At 41.9% G+C, this 20,563-nt stretch overlaps 1 protein-coding gene across 1 annotated transcript in view; it reads left to right on the forward strand.

The window, feature by feature from the left end:
* Nucleotides 1–20,563, forward strand: part of ETFA (electron transfer flavoprotein subunit alpha) — a 179,919-nt gene that overhangs the window by 20,641 nt on the left and 138,715 nt on the right. The window contains exon 2 of the mRNA XM_069222028.1: nt 5,788–5,937. Coding sequence (XP_069078129.1) covers nt 5,788–5,937 — 150 coding nt within the window. The remainder of the gene's footprint in view (nt 1–5,787; nt 5,938–20,563) is intronic.

Below are 20,563 nucleotides of genomic sequence, written 5' to 3' on the forward strand. Positions count from 1 at the left end.
GATGTCGTTGGCTTAGGTGCCTGCAGATGCAGGGGAGTGACTCCTTCACTCCAAGGGAGATTCCTTCTTGCTACCTTGGTGCAGCTGAAGTCTTGCCGACCCCAGAGGATGCACAGCTGTGGAAATGTTGCAAGTTGCTGACAGGAGCCACAGAAACAATGTTGCAAGGAGAGGTTGTCTCAGTTTTGCAGTCTTGTTTGGTTCCTGTGAAGTCCAGCAGCGATTCCGATGGCCAGGAGGAGAAGAGGTCCTTGCAGAGGAGTCTTTGTGGAGTCTTGCATGCTGAATCCGGGGACCCACCCGCAAGGGAGTCCCTAAATAGCCCCAAAATGGGCTTGGTCACTTTGCAAGATGACCACCTATCAAAGGGGGTCACTGATGTCATCTTCCTAACCTGACCAGTCAGATGCTCCCAGGGGCCTCTGCCCATCTTGTTTTCAAGATGGTAGGATCAAGTGGCCACCTGGAGGAGCTCTGGGCACCACCCCTGGGGTGGTGATGGAAAGGGGAGTGGTCACTCCCCTTTCCTTTGTGCATTTTCGTGCCAGAGCAGGGACCAGAGGTCCTTAGACTGGTGCACACCAGATTATGCTAGGAAGGCACCAAATATGCCCTTCAAAGCAAAACGGTGACGTGGGGAGGCTACCTCTACCCAGCCTTGTAACACCTATTTCGAAGGGAGAGGAGGTTGCACCCCTCTCCCACAGGAAGTCCTTTGTTTTGCCTTCTCCTGCTGGAGCTGGTCAAGCAGCAGGAGAACAAAATCCTGTCTGGGGGGCTGCAGCAGCGTGGCCTGCTTGCAGACTCCGGAAGACTGGTAGGAGCAATACTGGGGGTCCTCTAAGGAGCCCCCAGAGTGCATGGAATCATGCCACCAATACTTGCATCAGTATTGGGATATGATTCCGACATGTTTGATTCCAAACATGCCTAGGTTTGGAGTTACCATTATGTAGCTGGACCATAGGAGTGACCTATGGACAGTACCTAGCTAAAATGGCTTCCCCGCACTTACGAAGTCTAGAGAATTGGAACTAGAGTTCATAATGGCACCTCTGCTCTTCCAGGGGTGTCCACACAAACATGGACCTGTACCCTTCCCTTAGGTCTGAAAAGGCTTACCATAGGGGTGTAGTGACCAGCAATGAAAGGGTGCATGCACCTTTTCCCACAGGCTGCAAATGGCAGGCCCGCAGACACAGTTTGCATGGGCTACCATGGGTGTCATAATGCATGCTGCAGCCCATGGGGGGCCCCTGGTGTACCAATGCCCTGGGTACCTAAAAACCATATACAAGGGACCTGCAGGGGTACACCAATATGCCAATTGTGGGGTGTAAAGGGAACCAGACAACCAAATTTATAGGAGAGAGCACAATCAATGGGGTCGTGGTTAGCAGGATCCCAATGAAAACAGTCTACTCTAAGCACACTGACAACGGGCAAAAAACGGGGGTAACCATGCCAGAAAGAGGGACTTTGCTACAGTAAGGTACAATAAATGTTTCCTATTGACCTTGGGCCACTTGTCAGGAGTTTAGAGGATAATTTGACATTTTGAGTATTACAAAGCCATTTACAGACAGTTTACATGTGGGTGCACTGTGTCCTTATAATCTTCCTTAAACACCATACCCAACAATACAAAACAAAACGCTGCTAAAAAAAAATCGGCCTGCAAACGACTGGATACAAAAAGTTGCTTTAAATCAGGCTATTGTGAAAATGTGAGCTGTGGGGAAATTGATAAAAAAAAATCCCGACCTAAGTAATGGAAATAAGAATCTTCATGATGAAAGCTGTAAATCACAGCAAAAGAAAATTTAATGGTCAAACAATGTGGAACAAGATTGGAAATAGAGGGACGACTAACATTACAAAAGAGTTTGATTAGTAAATTTTAAATGAATTCCCCAGAAACGCATCATTTGAAATTGCCCAGTGTACCAACTAACCCTGCAATGACATCAGGCCGGTAAAGCGCAGATATTAATTAAATCAGAAGGCCTTCAACAAATTATAGGCAGGCGAAATTCCACCTAGGGTGTTAACAGAGATCAAACGGGCAATATATTAGGCCAAGCTAACTGTCACGCTGGGCTCTGTGAATGAAGCCATGGATTAGAAATATGGTCTCAAACACGACGTGGCTACGACTGTCCAAGAAATGAAAGGTCTCGCATTTAGTGCATGCAAAGAGAAACTTCATTAAAAGCGAAAATGAAAAGCATGTAGTTGTGCAACAATAAATCTCTGAAGAGTTAATGAGCCAAGACCTTTAAGGGCAAACTCAAAAATCTTGATAAAGTGCCTTTGGACGCCTTATCTAAAAAGAAATATCATGAAGTGACATAAAAGAAGCAGAGGAAAGTATTTTCCTGTCCTGAAATCATACAGAGAGAAGACATATACTCGTTTCAGCGCATTTAGACAAAACGTGATTTTAAAAAAGCAATCTTGTTTTATGTTAACAGATAAATAAAAGTATTATCTTTATACAACACACAAAGAGCACGTGGCTTAAGAATTCTCTGGAAATTTTTAAAGGGGCCATTCAGTGAAAAGAAAAAGGCTCGTTTGTTACTCATTATTAAGTAATATTCAACAGGAAGGTTTTTGGAACGCTCCATTGTTTGGGAGGCCTGTTTGGGTTGGAAAACCTATTGTGACATAATGCACAAGTTACCCCTTTTAAGATGTGCGTCCTTCAAGTCTTGTACACCTTTACAATTACTGTTCCAGTTTTTTCAGTCAGGGGTGCCTCATACTACTGACTGCATTTATAAAGTATGATAGGTGTTGGCCACCTGAGTCTTTAGTGTAGATCAGCAAACTCGTCCTCTTCAGCTAAAGGTCATCAAAGCAGAACAAAGATTCTGAGCAACAAATTGTCTCTTCCTCTCTGGATGCTAGTTCTCCAGATATTGAGGATAGCATATGAGGCATGAGCAATTTGGAAAAACATATGAGGAACGATAAATTTGAAAACGAAACTAGAACTACTAGAAGTTCAATGTGAGTCAGTTCACTTGAAAAAGTATTCCTTGTCTCACTGGTAACCAAGACAAAAACTCCCAAGCCTGGATGATAGGGCCATCTTTCCGAACTAACAGTGAAAGTCCAGTTGAGGATAATGAGTTCACCAAAGACTGCTGTGTTTAGAGGAAACAAGAAGAAAGGCAAGAGGTAACCTGGGTATCTACTGACTTTTAAGAGTCCAAATTAAACCACAGTTTTTTTTAACTTTGCTTGCTTGGAGCGCTAAATATATTGACTTAATACCTGTGGATCGTGCAGATGGATAATGTCTCTGTCCTTGCAGTGGGTCAGTATAAACTTGGTGTAAATGCCATCAGGTGAAGATTGTCTTTTAATCAATCCCGCATGATGCAAAGGTATTGCATTCATCTAATTTCTTCCCAAGCATCCAGGGTCGCCATCAAAATTCTTAAGTATGGAAAGCAAGGCTCTAATTAGACAGTGAGCAATGGCAGCAAGAAGGCCCAACCATCTGCAACCTTGCACGAACCTGGCGGTTGTTTCTTAGGTAAACGTATTTAGGTTAATTATCCAAGATCTATCAGTTTTTAAGGGCTCGAACACTGCCACCAATACCAACATGCCACTGGAAACTCGGGGCCCGGGTTTCAAAAACTGCAATGAGATTTAATAAATACACCCTGATAATCATCGGCTACCCTGTGGGGTCTCTCTCAACCATGGTGCAAAGCTATCTCAGTGCCAGAAACGTCTAGGATTTTGGCTTAGAAATGGAGTGTTTATTTGGTGTGAAAATAATCCATTATTGCTATAAACGGATTTGTTAATGAAAATGTCCTTTCCTTAGATGTGCACCATTGGGCTGTGAACTGTGGCAAGATAAGCCAAACATGTTTTCCTACAAATTAACTACATGCCCCCAGCCTTTCTCACGTGAAAAAGCATCTGTAACTGGAAAACTGTTCTACAATTGCATGGGGCAAAGAAAACTAAAGTATGTTTCCCGAAGCCAACATAATAGCCATTTGCTGTGAAAAGGCAGAAAAATATTATGCTGGACTAATGTATATACTTTTCTGTGGTTGGTGAGAAAGTTTGTAAGATTCTACATGCCAAGGCACCTACAGGAGAGAAGAGATTCTTTCCTGCATAGGATCCAACCATGTCTTTGCCAACTTGCTTGCCTCAAAAACTCCTTCTACTCCTTATTTCTCACTGCAGTTGATACGCAGTGCACAGCTCATAGATCATATGTGAAGTGGGGAACACGTAGGCCCCGCTCTTAGCCCAGGTAACCCTAATTATTTAAACAAAACCTTCTACTGGACGCATCTTTCACATCTCTACGGCCGCCACTGACTTAAAAAATTTACAAATTCTCCAACTTCCTTCATTACGCTAGCACCGGGGATCTGCGGTTTCCCAGGACAGAGAACAGCACTAAGATGTAGATGTTACATTTGATCGGGAAATAGGAAATATGATCCTCTTAAGTAAAAGACATATCCTATCTTTTATGTCCTTTAATAATTACCTACAAAAAAATCACATATTCTTAAAATGACTGGCATCTCGCTATGTACTCTTGAATTTCCCATCACAAAAAGCAGCTGTCCACCATGTCTTTGTACAACTTTTAGGCCCATCCAGTTAGTCGCTGCAAGGAGAAAACTGCAGTTACGTTTTACTAATTTGTATGAGTCCCTAATCTGCTTTACTTGGGTTCAAATTACAGAGAAATGTCTCCTTGTGATTTAAGAGCAGTGTTTACGTCTCAGTACCATGTTTTCTGTGTAAAGACCTCTAACATAATCATGCTGCACTGCAAAAAAACAAATCAAAATAAATAATAAGGTATTCAGTTTCAGATTTGAAAAGTATACATGCTGTGTAAATGAAAAAAGGGCTTCCTTTAACTTGCTATTCTCTTCCCGTTGATTGTTTTCATTTCTACTGTGGATAGTTTTAGAACTTAAGCAACGTTGTGACAATCCATATGAAGGTCTCTCTTCCCCTCGGGTAGCTTCTGCTCACCCAAGGGATCATATATCCAGTAGCTACATATGGTTAACTCGATCCATGCAACAGGATATTTGCTTATGTTTAGGATTTTATCCTTGTTGTTTACCAGTAACATTACTCTTGGAACCATTGTTTGAACCCCCCCCCACTTCTAGCCAGCAAACACAAGGAATCAGTAAAGCAATGCACCTACCCCAACTTCACCAACATTTACAAAACTATCAATTAAAGTAAGTAGATGCACCACTCATACAACTTCTTCAACCTCAAGCAAATGTCACAGTAGTTTTCACATGTAGTTCCACCACTTCAGTGACACTTGCAGAAGATTCCTATGGGGTTTGGAAACTGAGGAGAAAAGCAACAGAACAGACACTTCAGTTTTCCTGTCTTTTTCATATTATGTCGATAGGAATGTTTTATTTTCTGTCTTCCCATCTGATGATCGGCATTTGAAAGCAGAGTTGCACATAGTAGGTCACGGAAGGATCTTCTAGCCTGATTTTCATGATGGCCACTGAATACGTAAATTAGTTAAATTATATTTATTTTCTGCAAATCTACTTTTTGTGGCTATCTCGATAATCTGTCATGGATTTGACCCTCCTGAAGCTGAATTACCGCCCTCGTGTAAACAAAGTGTAATGAAACAATACTGGTGCCAATGTTCTATCTACAGTGGCTTGTTGATTTAAATTGTGCCTGCTATATTTTTTTCTTGTGATTGTGACTGTAAGTTGTGAACAATCGTGTTTTCTTTTCCAGGCCTCATTGTTGCAGCGGTTTCAAAGCACACTGATAATAGCAGAACACAACAATGATACACTTACACCAATCACCCTTAATGCCATCACTGCAGCCAAGCAGCTCGGGGGCGAAGTGTCTTGCCTAGTAGCTGGCACCAACTGTAGCAAGGTGAGAAGTTTACTTATTCCTGATGTCACAATGAATACAAGCATGTTCATACTACTTCTGAAGGGTCAGGTGAGGTTGGCGCTAATGCCACCGACATTCAGAGCACTCTACTGATGATGACGTGTAAATGGCTCACATTAAGGAGATTGCATGTATCCCGCTACCTGCCACTTCTGACATGAATGAGCAACCAATACACTGGGGATTATTTTAAGCCACTGTAAAGTTCAGTCAAACTCCTATTGTATCCCGATGGCTTCAATAGAACCAGGGAATCAAATATGTTCTGGAGAATTAGGGGATGCTCGACGTAGACTCATTGAAGTGCAGTGAAATTTAGTAACTGGTGAAAGATACAGAGTGCACCTGGTTCGAATCCTATCCTCCTCGGACACTTGGTCCCACAGCAAGTTTAATGTCTGTTCTTCCCCCCCCCCCCCCCCCCAATCAAACTCATCCAGTCTTTTGACTTTCTATTTTGTAAGTATGCAGATGACTCAGATGCTGACTAATTTATATAATGGCCTGGGATCCTATTTGAAGCACAACTATAAGTAGTTTGCTTCTCGAATTTGGATCACTGAAGTCCTGGTTGCTGGGTTAGCCTTCCATTTGACCAAATCCTAAAAGTTGTCTTTCATGTCTCTCACAAGTATGTTGGAATGTCATTGCTGAGGTTTCTGTCTTGTCTCCTGCTCCTCCCTTCTTGTACAATAGTTATCTGAGCTTTCACTTTTACGAGATAAGACCCATACTTTGGTAGTTTGAGATCTAATGCCCCTAGAGCCCCTAGAGCCCCTTAGCCACATGTGAGAGTTAGACATGTTTTTGAGGGTTGGTTTGCACCCAAGAAATTATGTTTAAAACTCAGCTTAGGTGCTGGCCTTAGTTTGCGCAGATGCACTCCAAAAATGCTAGTTCTTTGGCCTGTATTTTATTTTATAATCTACCACGTGGCATAGAGGGTCTTCCCAGTGGGGTGTCAACGCTCTCCCTCATGATGATCAATAAGACAGTTTTTGCATGAATACCTGTTGAGCACCGTAGCGCAAGGAGTGATGGAGATGTGTTAGGAACAGCAGAACTGTACAGCTTTGTGGGCTTTCATAGTGCGCTACTTAGGGTGTAGTGAGCAGTACCTTCCAAAATGTATTTGTTGACCGGTGATAGTAATACAGACACTGATGGCTTGATTTGGGCTTCCCCAATACACATGCACGGTGATGAGGGGAATGCCTGAAAATAGCCTAACCTCTGTGCCACGCTGGACAGTGGCCTACCTTGTGCAAATTACCACTGATCCTCCTCTATCCCAAACTGCCAGGTGAGGCTCCCCCAGAAAGGACCACAGGCAACCATAGACCGGTTTCGACCTTGGTTGGGCTATGTGTAGCTTGGATCCTGTGGCACAACGAGCATGGAGGGCCATGTCTTGACAACCCCTTGGCCATTTAAAGCTTTGTACAGTATACACAGTAGGTGATGAGAGGAATGCTTCACTGTTTTTCGCCCACTGTGCCATTCCAGACAAAAAGTATGCCAAGATGTTTGTCCCACGCTCACTGCACCACTGGAACCAACCTGACCCGAGGCCCAGATAGGCCAAAACTCGTTTTGGAATGATTGTCTTCTGGTTCAGTGAGGGTCTAATTTGGCAGTTCAGGACGAACTGTTCATATTAGAGCAGGGCCAAATATGATTATCAAATGGCTGGGTTTAATCTGAGGAAGCATTGTGTGCAAAAATGGGTTGAGATCTAACCAGAGGTTAGATTATTGCCAAGCCCCCATTCATCACCTTTTGTTTTTTTGACTGGACTGGGTTTCCCTTCTATCCACTTGGACCAGTCGCATGTGTATGGTATTAGACAGACACTGGTGGCATTTTGTCGGACATTTGGAGGGAAAGGGTGACCTAATGGCTAGTGGGGATAAGGGGCTTGGCAACAATATGGGCTTTGCACAGCTATATGAGGAGAAGGGCCACATTATGGCATGCCAGACAGATGGAGGGAGAGATAAATAATCAACGCTTGGCTGGGATATGGTTGAAGAGCTCATCATGGTGTTTTTGCTTATTGGGAAAAAGGGAACGGCATTGTTGGCATGTGGGGGGGAGAACAAAAAAACATGGTAAGGCTTCAATTCTGGTCCATCATGACAGGCATATCAGGGAAGTGTACATCATAGCATAGCTGACAGGTGGTGGAAATTCGCTTATCGTTGCATGGCTTGATATGATATAATTATCATGGCATGACTTGGCAGAGGACAGAATGCCGAGACCATGGCATATCTGGCATTTGGAGATAATGGAAACACATGGCATGGCTGGGTGCACCACATGGCCTAGATACGTTATAGAGCACAAGGTCACACGAAGTAGCTGAAATATAGGGCATATTATGACTTGTACGTGGGAACAGATACTGAGAAATGGGACAACATGGGCATCTTCGTGCACAGGGAGACACAGAATGACAAGATGGTGTAGCTGTCATGTGCGGGAATACCAGGGGCAAATAATGACAACGTCTGCCATATTACGGATGAGCCTGAGCACAACTGCAGTAATTGACATAACAAAATGATAAACGAAGATATTTGGGAAGAAAATAACTGCATTTTCAGAAAATTGCACACTATTTGTCCACAAATTAGCTTATTTACTAAAAATGTATAACCTAGTCTTTGGGTACAAATTAGAATATTTTAAGAAATGTACAAGAGGGCATAGGTGTTTTTACTGTATTTACTAACAAGAACTGACATTTAGACTGGCAAGCTGATATTTGGGACAACATGAATGAGTCTTTCAGTCCAGAGGATTTATTTAAAATATTAATGGAAACAAAATTAGTGTATTTACAAAATAATTCACGTTGACGCTTCATTGATAATTCATACAAATTGGAGGCAGTTGTTGCTGATGTGACAATCTTCTTTGTCTAAAGTGTCACTTTTTGATTCTGCGGCATTTACTTCATAACTCATTCAGAAGCATTGCATTATCTAAATTGATAGCGTTTTACAACCTTATTACCAGAGTGTATAAGTGCTGTGTGAGATCTAAGTCTGCAAATCTGAGCTTGTAAAGTCTTTACTCTTAGGGTTACCTATGCTTTCCTAAGGCATAGGATTGTGAGCTCTGTAACATGTTCCTACCTTCTGCTTCCATGTAAACTCTTGATCACGTCATATGCCTAGAAAAAGGGGGCGGGGGAATAAAAGAAATAGGAATGTTGAAGGGAGGTGCTTTTTACCTTTGATGAATTGTAATAGACAGTATCAATTTCTATGCCAAAAATTGTCTTTTCATTCTGTGGGTTTGAACATCAGCTTTAAAATGCACTGTTTGGCACAATGTTCCACCTGCTTCAAACTCGAGGTAGTATCCAGGGGGCTTCTATAGACCATGCATTGGTGTGTTTTATGAGTGCCCCTTCATAACTCTCTTTAAATTTTATGGCTCAAATATTTCCTGTTGAGGATTCTCTCATGTCCTCCCCTGACACCCTGGAATGTATTTGTGGGGGGTCACTAGCTTACTTTACTCATTGACATTTATGCACTGTGTTTACGCCCCAAATGTTTGAAAGTTCCCTAGCATTAGTATTGAGAATCATGTATTTTGAAGGAACAGAGGGCACAATACCATTTATAGATTTGAAATATGAGATTCATGTGGGAAAATATGCAGCAGTTTTGTGTCTCTTTTGCTTCTTCCCCCTGCCCCCAAATGATGTCTGTTGCTTTTGGTTGTATAAGCAGAGGAAGTTGAATACTTAGAAGAAGAAAGAGAGCGGTCTCCTTTGGGACACGTTTGCCCAGCTTTCAAATTACCTAAACATTTTATAGGAGCATGTGTGTGGTCTGGTCAGTGACATCATTGCACAGAGCACACATTTATTCTCATTGTTGAGATGGTGCAAGTTCCAGCATCAGTGGCTCATGAAAGTGCCACCCTGTCAAGGTCCCAATAGCTAACAGCATGGAGTGTCTAGGGGATGAGGCCTAAGGTGGCCTGCATGTTCTGTAGCTTTCATAGCCCTTCAGCCTTGTGTACATTTTTGCTGTGAAGATTCTTCCTTCCGAACAGCTTTTTTGGCTGAACTATCTTGGAACAGATAATGGAAATGTCGTTGGAAGTGTTTGTAGGAGGAACTGAGCTGGGGATGTAGTCCTACTGCTTGATATTTGTGCCTTGTGTGTGCTTGTCATAGTGACCAAAACCCTGTGTTTCTGTGGAGCCACACACAGGTGCTAAAGCAATCTAGAATAGGATTACTGTCGCTGCCTGTAGTAGGGTGGTCTTGAAATCTAAGGCCATATGTCTGCTCGAAGTATACTTGTTAGAGACCTGGTCTGATGTGTGTGCCCTGGAACTGCACATTTCCTGAGAAACTCAAGGCCAGGCTGGAACCTGCCCTTGCTACTTGACGAAGGGCAGGATTTGATCAACTTTTCACAAGTTTCAACTCAACCGATCAATCGCGGGATGCAATAGTGACTTGTTGGAATCATTAACTACAACTACCCATATTTGAGCTCAAATGTCATGAGATTTCTCTATAGTGAGCTCAGTAAACATAGTTGAGTATAAAAGAGCGTTGCTTCATGTGCAGTGGCCAACTTATTCTGGATTGACTACATTAAAGAAGAGCCATATTAAATTGAGTGTTCTGTAGCTTATTCTTTGTGTAGATCATTAAGTCAATAAAGAACCTGCTTAAGAGATATACATTTGGAGAGTCTCTATGTCCATCACATCTGAATATAGTAGTTAGGCGTTACCATGCTAGACCTCGTCACACTGGAGCTCAGAGAGACCAAAGAGAATGCTATGCACAACATTAACACTGTTTCCTCAAATAGTAAGGACATTGCCAAATGAAATAGGAGAGCGTCAGGTTTGGAAATCAAAGTATTAGATAATTCTGAAGCAACTCATATTTCTAAACATCCTTATTGATGGTGGTAGCTCTTTTTAAAGCAATACTTGACCTCAAGGATAGACACTGTCCATTTTACCTATCTATTTACAGTGTTTTTGAAGAAACAGAAGGCAGCAAATGTAGAGTGATAACTAGCTTAATAAAATAAAATCCTCACCATCTCTAGAAGTAGATAAGACACAAAATATTCCCCAAACGAAGCCCACGTTGTGATATTTAATGTCCTAAGATTTCACCTTGATTAGAAAGACTGTTAAGGAAATTGTAACCTTATTGGAGGACCTAAAATGTAAATTTATCTAACCTTCACAAAAAAGGCCGTCCAACTAAGGAAGAGATTCAGAGAGCTCAGACCATTACTTAATTTGCTACTAAAGTCCCTAGTCTATCCACATCTCAGAATTTAACCTTGCAATAGGATCTTCTTTATTGGTACACATCCACCTAAAACATCTGGGCCAAACTAGATTGCATTTGACAGAGCAGTTGCATCCCTGTCTGCAGATTGAGAATTTTGTACCATTTCCCTCAGAAACTGGTGTTAGGAAATATTATCCCAAAAACCCCTGGGGAAGCATCCCCAGAAACACCTGGAAACACCAACTAAAGAGAGCTTGAGCCAGACTTAATTTTCTAGAGAGTATATCTGCATAATTCTGAATGACAACTTGATATATGGAGGCTAACAAAATTATATTTTGCAAAAAATAATAAAAATACAAATCTAGTTGATCTTTCCTCAGTTTTTATTTGCTTCACACTGTAAATATCACCACATTAGTGATTCCAGACTGCATAACACAAAATAATTTTTAATGTTCCAAAATTGACAGCTATAGCCCACGTTTCGTGGTTATACAATGCTGTAAATAACATAAACAAGTATAAATCGGAATCCAATGCAAAGTTAAACAAGCACATCAGACCTAAAACCTAAACACTTTAAGATAAGGGTGCCTATGTCATAACACATGGATTATCAGACATAGCCGCCTGGTACATGGACAGTGTTTTCGTTGGGGGAACTTACTAGTTGACTAGCAAATTGTATCACCATGTGATTCAAAATGCATTCCTTGATCCATAATGTCCAAATCACAATAGTGGTTTTGTGATCTCAGTGATGGTACTATCATATTATAATTTATCTACCTATATATTTGTGTGTGTGTGTATATGTACATTTAAAAAAAGGAAGAGTTACTTTTGATATGTATTTTCTTATTATAAGCAAAAATATTGTAAAGATGTTGGTAATAGATGATCATATTAAAGGCATTTGCTCCACTATAACATGAGATTTATAAAACTAATTCCTTTTCGTTAAAGTTTCAGTGGTGGTGGAATCTAACTCCAAAAAGATTTTGGGACTGATTACGAGTTAGGTGGTCGGAAAAACCCGTCTGCCAAACGCCTGATGAGACCGCCATGGTGCTAGCGGGCTCCCCACCGGCCCCATTACGGGTTTTCAACTGGGCTGACCCAGCGGTCAGCCCAGTGGAAAATGTACAGCAGCATTGTACTTGGCTCCACATGGAGCTGAGTCCAATGCCATCGCACAGGGGACCCCCCTAGCACCCTCACAATGCGCACTGTCTGCTAAGCAGTTAGTGCGCATTCCACTGGTGCTTGGGAGGGGTGCCCCTGCACTGCCCACAACAATGTTGTGGGCAATGCAGGGCCCCCCGTCACCCCCAGTACTTATTCTCTGCCAGCCTTTACATGGTGGTTAAACCGCCATGAAAAGGCTGACGGAGAGCATGGTTGTAATCAGCCTGGCGGCTCTGACTTCAGTGCCGCTGTGGCTGATGACGACCACAACCACCGTCCTCCCGTTAGAATCAAAGTGTCGTGTAGGCACTCATTATTCTAATGAGACTACTGGATTTCGAGCAGCAGAATCATCCACGGTGTGGGAGACTGAGTCTAACCCACTGCGGGTGACACCTGTCGCTCTAAATCCAGGTTTGCTCCGGCCAACTAGCAGTGCCTCATCTCTACCAGGGGATAGTGATGATTGGGCAGCCGAGCGCATGACATACTTGGTTTCTCAGGGAAGTCGTGGTCACTCAGGTCGCTTTCGGTTCTCTCCTTTATAATTCAGTCTCATTTATAAACGACAAACAGAAGCAGTATATGTTTTAATAATGAGTTTAATGAAACGACTGCATATTAGATAGCAAGCGTGAGCTGCAAAAACCAGGACGACAGAACATGACAGTATTAGATTTGTGACGAGATGAGTGAAGCATAAAAACAACGCTATCATATTGTCACTATGATCGATGGATTATTTCCTATCTAAGTCATAATTTGAGCACAGCATCTTAAACTCTAATTCTGCCTTTCAGGTTCCCCCGGGAAGACATCAACCCTCATACCTGAGCAAAGGCCTGTAGTCTGTGTTAGCATCTGTAGCGAAGCAATCAGCATACAGTCGTGGTTCCCTGGCTGGAATCTCCCTCTAACGCGTAATGGGGCTAGGAAGTGTTTTTATAATAACACAGCTTATGTTCTGAGAAAATGTCCCTACTTAAGGTTATGTATTTTCTACGAATGTTGGAGACTAAACTTCTACCACTTTCACCGGCAATGTACCAAACTACAGCGTTGAATGAAGCACAGAGTGATCAAGAATGTCTTGTTCAAGAACACAGTGCTGGGCTAGGCAAAAACAGTTAGATAAATGAAAATAAAACAAGACCGTAGAAATGGTTATTGTAAAAATAACAATGCGAAGCCAAATAAAATATATCTAGGTTAAAGTGCACAGCGACCTAGTGTGTTAAAATAACGTGCATGGAGCTATTACTAAAATGGCTGCACAACAAAAGATCCCAGTCTTTGGGCGGTCCACCGGCAATGGTCGTAATGCAGCGGTCAGACCGCCACAGCAGCTGCAGTCCGACTGCTACCGCAAGTCTGGTGGTCTTGAGACCGCCAGACTTGTACTAGGGCCCCAAGTCGGTATCCCTTTGTCTATGGTTTGGCCCACACAATACATGGATTGCAAATACTTATTAGAGGTCTACATAATCTGAAAGGAAAATAATCTCGATTGATCCACAATTATGTAACCACAATATTTTGATAAATTACAAAAGTAATTAAGTTCATGTGTATCCTTAGATAAAGTGGGGACTCATAAGGTTCATAAGTGAAAACTGGACATAACAGAGAGGATCAAACATAACTTCTTGGCTCAGCAACCCTTGCTTTTATTAGTTGCACCGCCCAGTCTCTTAATGTTGCTCTATTGTGTCATAAATACTTTCATAAACTAATTAGTAAATAATTCATACGCATATAACTATTGAGAAATGAACACACTTAGTTGACTTGCTAACACGTATGGCAAATTTGTGAATAGTAATGCGTTAGAGCAGAAGAATAATTGAATCTAAATGAAGAATAATGTATATAATGTAGTGCTCTGGAGTCTCATTCCCAATTTGCTAAAGATGAGCACAAAAAGTGTTCAGTGATTACACGTTTAATTCAAAGATCAGTTTACACAAAAAAAGGTAAACGGGCAATAGAGTTTAATGATTTTTCGCAAATAAAAATTGTAATGTATTGCTTCTGAAGGACTACTACTCAGCCAATATGTTTATTCACACTCATCTCTGCATCCACACTGTAATGGGACACAGAAAGGTAAACTCTCAACAGATTACACATATTGCAGACCTAGAAATCTCATCACTGTAACTATAGCCCTTTCACATACCGCTAGAATTGTTTAATTCAGATTGAAATGTATGGCTCACAACTTCTGATCAGCTGCAAATCACTGTCAGGATTGGAGAGACCATCCTATCATACAACTTTGAGGTATATGATCCCATCCCTTATGGAGACCTGTTCAGTTGGATCCTCTGATCAATATATTGGTCCCACCTGACCTAACAAAGAGACTACTTCAACAGGGCAGTTCTTGTTGAGGAGTCATAGTCATCAATAGAACTCCATCCAGCTAAATTGCTTCAAAACCGAGAACCTCTTCACATTCGAGCTCATGGAGGTCAGAATCTGACAGTTGAAGCAACTCCTTCAAAAATATACGTTCTGTATTTTGTTCATCAAACAGCTGATAAAACTCTTATCATTCAGCAGTCTTTCATCCACCAACAGCTTCTTCACAGGGGACTTCAGCCTTCAATGGAATGTCTCCACAGACTCTCAGACATTGCAACTAAACAACTTTCTGAATAACTTTGACTTGACTAATTCCTGCACAGGCCCAAGCCATGTGAAAGAATACCCTTTGATTGAATATGAAGGGGTCTTAGCAGTAGAATCCCAACTACCGGTCGACTAGCACCTCATTCACTTATATATATTTCTTCTGTCTTCAGTAATTTTTCCATTGTTTTTGTAAATCACTCTGACCCCCCCCCCCCCACCCCCCCAAGATCCAGCACGTGCTTTATTCACTTGTATACATTGAAAATTAAAATAAATAAATACATGAATATAATTACCTTTATTGGTGATACTACCACCTATTGATTTACTCCACCAACTGACTTAATTTTAATTATGAGTCTACTTTACTTACTGATCTGGAAGCTTGAGAAAACCTATTAAGCACCAATACCCAGAGCCAATTGAATTACCTAACTGGCGCACACACAAAGTCTTTGCTTTGGTTATAGCAAAGTAATAGAGTATGTTTTGATGCTTGCAACTAAAAAATGATATAAGGCTTACTCTTTGTCTCTTGTTATATTAACCTTTGCTTCTTTATGTTTATTCAAGAGGCTGGTGGTTTTGTGGTGGAAGTTGGCAGCTCTTGGCGTTTCCTAAGTAAAGGTGTACATCTGGTCTGCGCTGTGGAGAAGTTTATTATTTTTTCACTACCAAGTCTAGACTAGACTTTTTTTCAATTGAGGAGTTTTATAATTATCTTCTATGGGGATACTGATCTTTAAGAAGTTTACTACGTAGGTAGAATCTACATATGGCTCATTAAAATGTATTCCTTAAGATGGCAGGTAAAATAGTGGATTTTTTTAAATGTCTAAAAGCTGGCATTACGCTAATTCAAGAAACTCATTTGAGTGAAAAGAAACTGATACTCTTCAGAAAGTATATGTTCAACCAAGATGGGCTTCCCCAGTTTTGGCAGTTACTATGACAGCCCCGTTATTTTTTCAAACACTTGGATGTCAAAGGATATAGATATTGTGAGAATAGTTGTTTAAGCCACACCTAAAAGTATGATGTTGTGTTTTTGACTCCGCTGGTGAGTTCCTAGATTTATAAATATTGTTTTTCTCCCAAGTAATGATGACACTTTAAAACAGGCCGCGCAGCCTAAAGCTTAGGTGGCTTAAGAGGGCTGTTTACCTTGCAGCTAGCCATTTTAAATTACATTGTAATGCACACTATCAGCATTCACATCTAGATTATTTACTGCTTTCACCCAAGTTATGCTCGAGCTACTATGCGAGGAATTACACTGTTCCAGGTATATACTAAGATGATGTGTTTACTGGCACAGGAATATTTACATTGTTTGCAGACTTAAGCTAGAATCCCTTGTTGATTCCTGAAAAAAACAAAGAGAAGTGAGATGTGTAGGAAGCTGGCCTGGTGTGTGGTGGACACCCAAGGTACTTACACCTTATACCAGGTCCAGGTATCCCCTCTTAGTGAAGTGTAAGCTGTGTCCAGAAGCCAGGCTCTCTAGAGGTAGTTGTGGGTGAGCAGCCAAGGCGACATGCAACTTTTAGGAGACATGCAAAGTTCATGCAATACCACTGTAGTAACACAGCACTTACACACATGAAAGAAAACACTAAATTGTACAAAAATAAAGGTACTTTATTTTTGGACCAAATCACCACAAAGTACTAGACAGGTAACAAACCTCCTCAGGAGTTAAGTAATAAATTATTACAAATATATATACTTGTACTCAGAATAGGCACAGAAAAGGCTAGAAAACAGTGAGAAGTGAAAGCAGAGGTTGCAGAGGAGTCCTGCTGGAATCTTGCAAGCCAAATCTGAGGGCCCACCCAAGAGAGAGATTCTGAATAGCCCAGAAAGGGGGATTGGTCACCTAACCAGGTAAGCGCCTATCAGGAGGGGGCTCTGACATCAGCTGCCTAAGGGTGCAGATAAATATTTTAGAAAATGGGAGATAGCCATTGGAAAATCCATGTAAGGAAATAGACATTAGATTAGTACGTTTTCTTAACTACTGTTGATTCAGCTTATTTGCTATAGATATTTTTTATTTTATGCACCGTGAGCCCCTAAAGAAAAACAACATAAAATAGGCTGGCACTGCAGTGAAACTCTGTCAGTATATTACAACATATGGTATTTGAATGTTCGCTGATATCTACTTTGTGGAAAGAGACATAGGTTAAGTTCCAAAAATCCTTTCAGTTAAAGACAGTTTTTAGACGAGCATCGTTTTTTTTGTATAAATCAGCTGGCTTGTAAAGTACATTAAGCAACTTGTTTCTATATTGTTTTTACTGAGGTATAAAGAAGTGATCATTATAAACTAAATGTGGAAATACTATCGGTTTTCACTGTAAGCTCGTCCTATGTGCCCTGTGTAGGTGTAAGTCACCCTCCCATATTCACGCAAGATTTTCTGATGAAGTTTTAGTAAGACTTTATACGTTTCAATTAAGTCTAAATATTTTTGCCATCCTTCCACTTGATGTTACATTAGTAGAGTATGAGTATTTAATTGGTTGGGTGGCTATTTGTGTGAAAATGAGGTATAGTAAAAATAAATGAACATAACTAACAGAGGAATTGGAATGCATAAACCTTGGTTTTGTTTAGATAACTTAGAGCTGAACTACTTGCACACTCCTATAAAGAATTGTCTTCCAGAGAAAGAAGCCAGGTTTGTTTTATTAAGCACAAGAACAGAAGGTTGCTTAAGGTCAAATTATCTCTCTTCTTTAGGAACACATAGACTCAGTTGATCATGATGGTTAGCTCTGAAATGTTCAGACATTTGGTGAATTGCGGGGTCAGTAGCAATCCTAACTCTGTTGGCCTGGAATGTGTGGTGTCCAAGTCGTCTCTGGTTATTTATCTCTCTGGGTGTGTAGAGTCTTGTAGCCTAGGAGATCTGCTACTCCCGTAGAAGAACACGCTGTTGATGAAGAGCTCCTTGATTTGATGGAACCTAATTGTAACTTAGAGGTTCTGTGAATGAAACGACTTGGGCGGCAAGTACAGATACTGTACTCATATTACTTTTAAGGCAAAAGCCTCGAAGGTGGACCTCGATCACTCTTCATTTTAATGTCTGACCGAAAGGGAGTTTCATTTGTCTTCCCGGACTAATATTTTCCCCAAAAAATCTTAATAAAAATAATCCAGGTAGGAGGCTTTTAGCCAGCTCTCTGTATCATTGGACTGCTCAGATGCCACTCAAATTCTGCTCCCTCCGACCACAGCACCCAGTTTAGAACAGTGGATCAGCATACTTCAGGTATTACCTATCTCCACTTGGGCTGATTGCATTTTGCTTGTGCGTATATACACATCCACTTAAAAAAAGTCCACTCAATGTGACTGCTAGTACCCATGTTAATAGTAGGGTGTTATCACTTTAATAAAAATCAAGACGTGCATTGAAATGTGCAAAATTGACTCATAAACTACTCTTATTCTTTGGAAAACAAACATATCTGTTTTTGTTTTTTTTGTAATTGTCATGAGCGGAGCGGCCTCTTGGGCAAGGGCCGCTCCCAGGGGGCCAAATAATTTTAGGCCATTTCTGAACCTCCCAACCCCCCCGCCCATGCCCCGGGGGCAGATCGGCCTACCGGGGGGGCAGAAAACCCCTAGACACCAGGGATATGTGTGTGTGTATATATATATATATATATATATGTATATATATTCTTTAATATGTGGGGAGCGACCCCTTAGGCAAGGGTCGCTCCCGGGGGGCCAAATTATTTTTAGGCCACTTCTGCCTCCCCTGGGGGCAGATCGGCCTATTAGGGCGGCAGAAGGCACTAGACACCAGGAGGGAAGGGCAAAATACCTTTAGGCCTTTTCTGCCCCCCCCCCGAGGCAGATCGGCCTAATATAATTATGCTGGTCTGCCCCAGGGGGGCAGAAACCTCTAGACACCATGGATATATATATATATATTTTTTATTTACTATGTTTTTATGTATGAGGCACAACCCCTTAGGCAAGGGTCGCTCACTCACCTGGGGGGCAAATTGTTTTTAGGCCATTTCTGCCCCCCTTGGGGGCAGATCGGCCTATTTTTGTTAGGCCAAACTGCCCCCAAGGGGGGGCAGAAAGCACTAGACACCAGGGATTGGTGTGTGTTTATGTGTGTGTTTGGTTTGGGGGGGGGCAGCCCCTTGGGCAAGGGTCGCTCCCCATGGGGGCACATTACTATTGGCCTATTTTTGGAAGGCTCATCTGCCCCCCAACAGAGATCAGGGACGTTTTTTTTTCTTTCTCAAAATAAGAGGGGCCAAGGTTGTTCTGCCCACCAGTGGGCAGATTGGGCAATAACCCCCGATCCACACCCTGGGGGCAGAAAGTCTACTAGATGCCAGGGAATAAAAAAAAATCAAAATTGTCGGGTGGTGGCTACCAACCAGTATGGGCTTGGTTATGCCCCCACCCCAAAAGAAGGGGGTAACAGTCTTTCAGCTCTCCCCCTGCACACTGAAACATCTTATCCCATGGCAAGCAAGAGGACATTTGATTATTTTTGGTTTTGGTTTTACATTTGGGCCATGAGAGCTTGGTAACTCTCAAAATCGTCCCCCTTGGAATGGTGAGGGCTGCACTTTTTTGACTTTGGGATGCTGCCATGTGGAAAAATCCATAAGGCCTAGACACATCTGAAAACTAAACATCTGGTTGATTCCAGGGTGGTGCTTCACATGCACCCCGCACCATTTTCTTACCCACAATGCCCTGCAAACCTCCAACTTTGCTGGAAATCACACATTGTTCCCACATTTTTGTGATGGAACCTTCCAGAATCTGCAGTAATCCACAAAATTCCTACCACCCAACATTGTCTCATCTAAACCGATAAACATTCTGCTGCACTTGTCAGCCTAAAAATGTTTTTTTTTTTCAAACTGCCCTTTTGGACCAGCTTTGGTTCCCCCTCTATTTCGACATGTTTTTGGCTCTTCCCTGTCACGGGCACTTAGCCCACCTACACAAGTGAGGTATCATTTTTACCAGGAGACTGAGGGGAACGTTGGGTGGTAGGAAATTTGTCCCGGTGCGGTGATCCCACTCAGAAATGTGGGAAAAACTTGATTTTTTTAGCTAAATTTTAGGTTTGCTGAGGATTCTGGGTAAGGAAACATTGGGGGATCCACGCAAGTCACACCTCCCTGGACTCCCTCGGGTGTCTAGTTTTCAGAAATGTCTGGGTTTGGTAGGTTTCCCTAGATGGCTGCTGAGCCCAGGACCAAAAACGCAGGTGCCCTCTCCCTTCCCCCCTACACCCACTCTCACCCCCAGCAAAAAAAGGTGGTTTTGTATTTGATAATTTTGATGTGTCCAGATAGTGTTTTGGGGCATTTCCTGTCGCAGGTGCTAGGCCTACCCACACAAGTGAGGTACCATTTTTATTGGGAGACTTAGGGGAACGCTGGGTGAAAGGAAATTTGTGGCTCCTCTCAGATTCCAGAACTTTCT

The sequence above is a fragment of the Pleurodeles waltl genome, chromosome 3_1 (assembly GCF_031143425.1).
Source record: "Pleurodeles waltl isolate 20211129_DDA chromosome 3_1, aPleWal1.hap1.20221129, whole genome shotgun sequence".
NCBI classification, from domain to species: Eukaryota; Metazoa; Chordata; class Amphibia; order Caudata; family Salamandridae; genus Pleurodeles; species Pleurodeles waltl.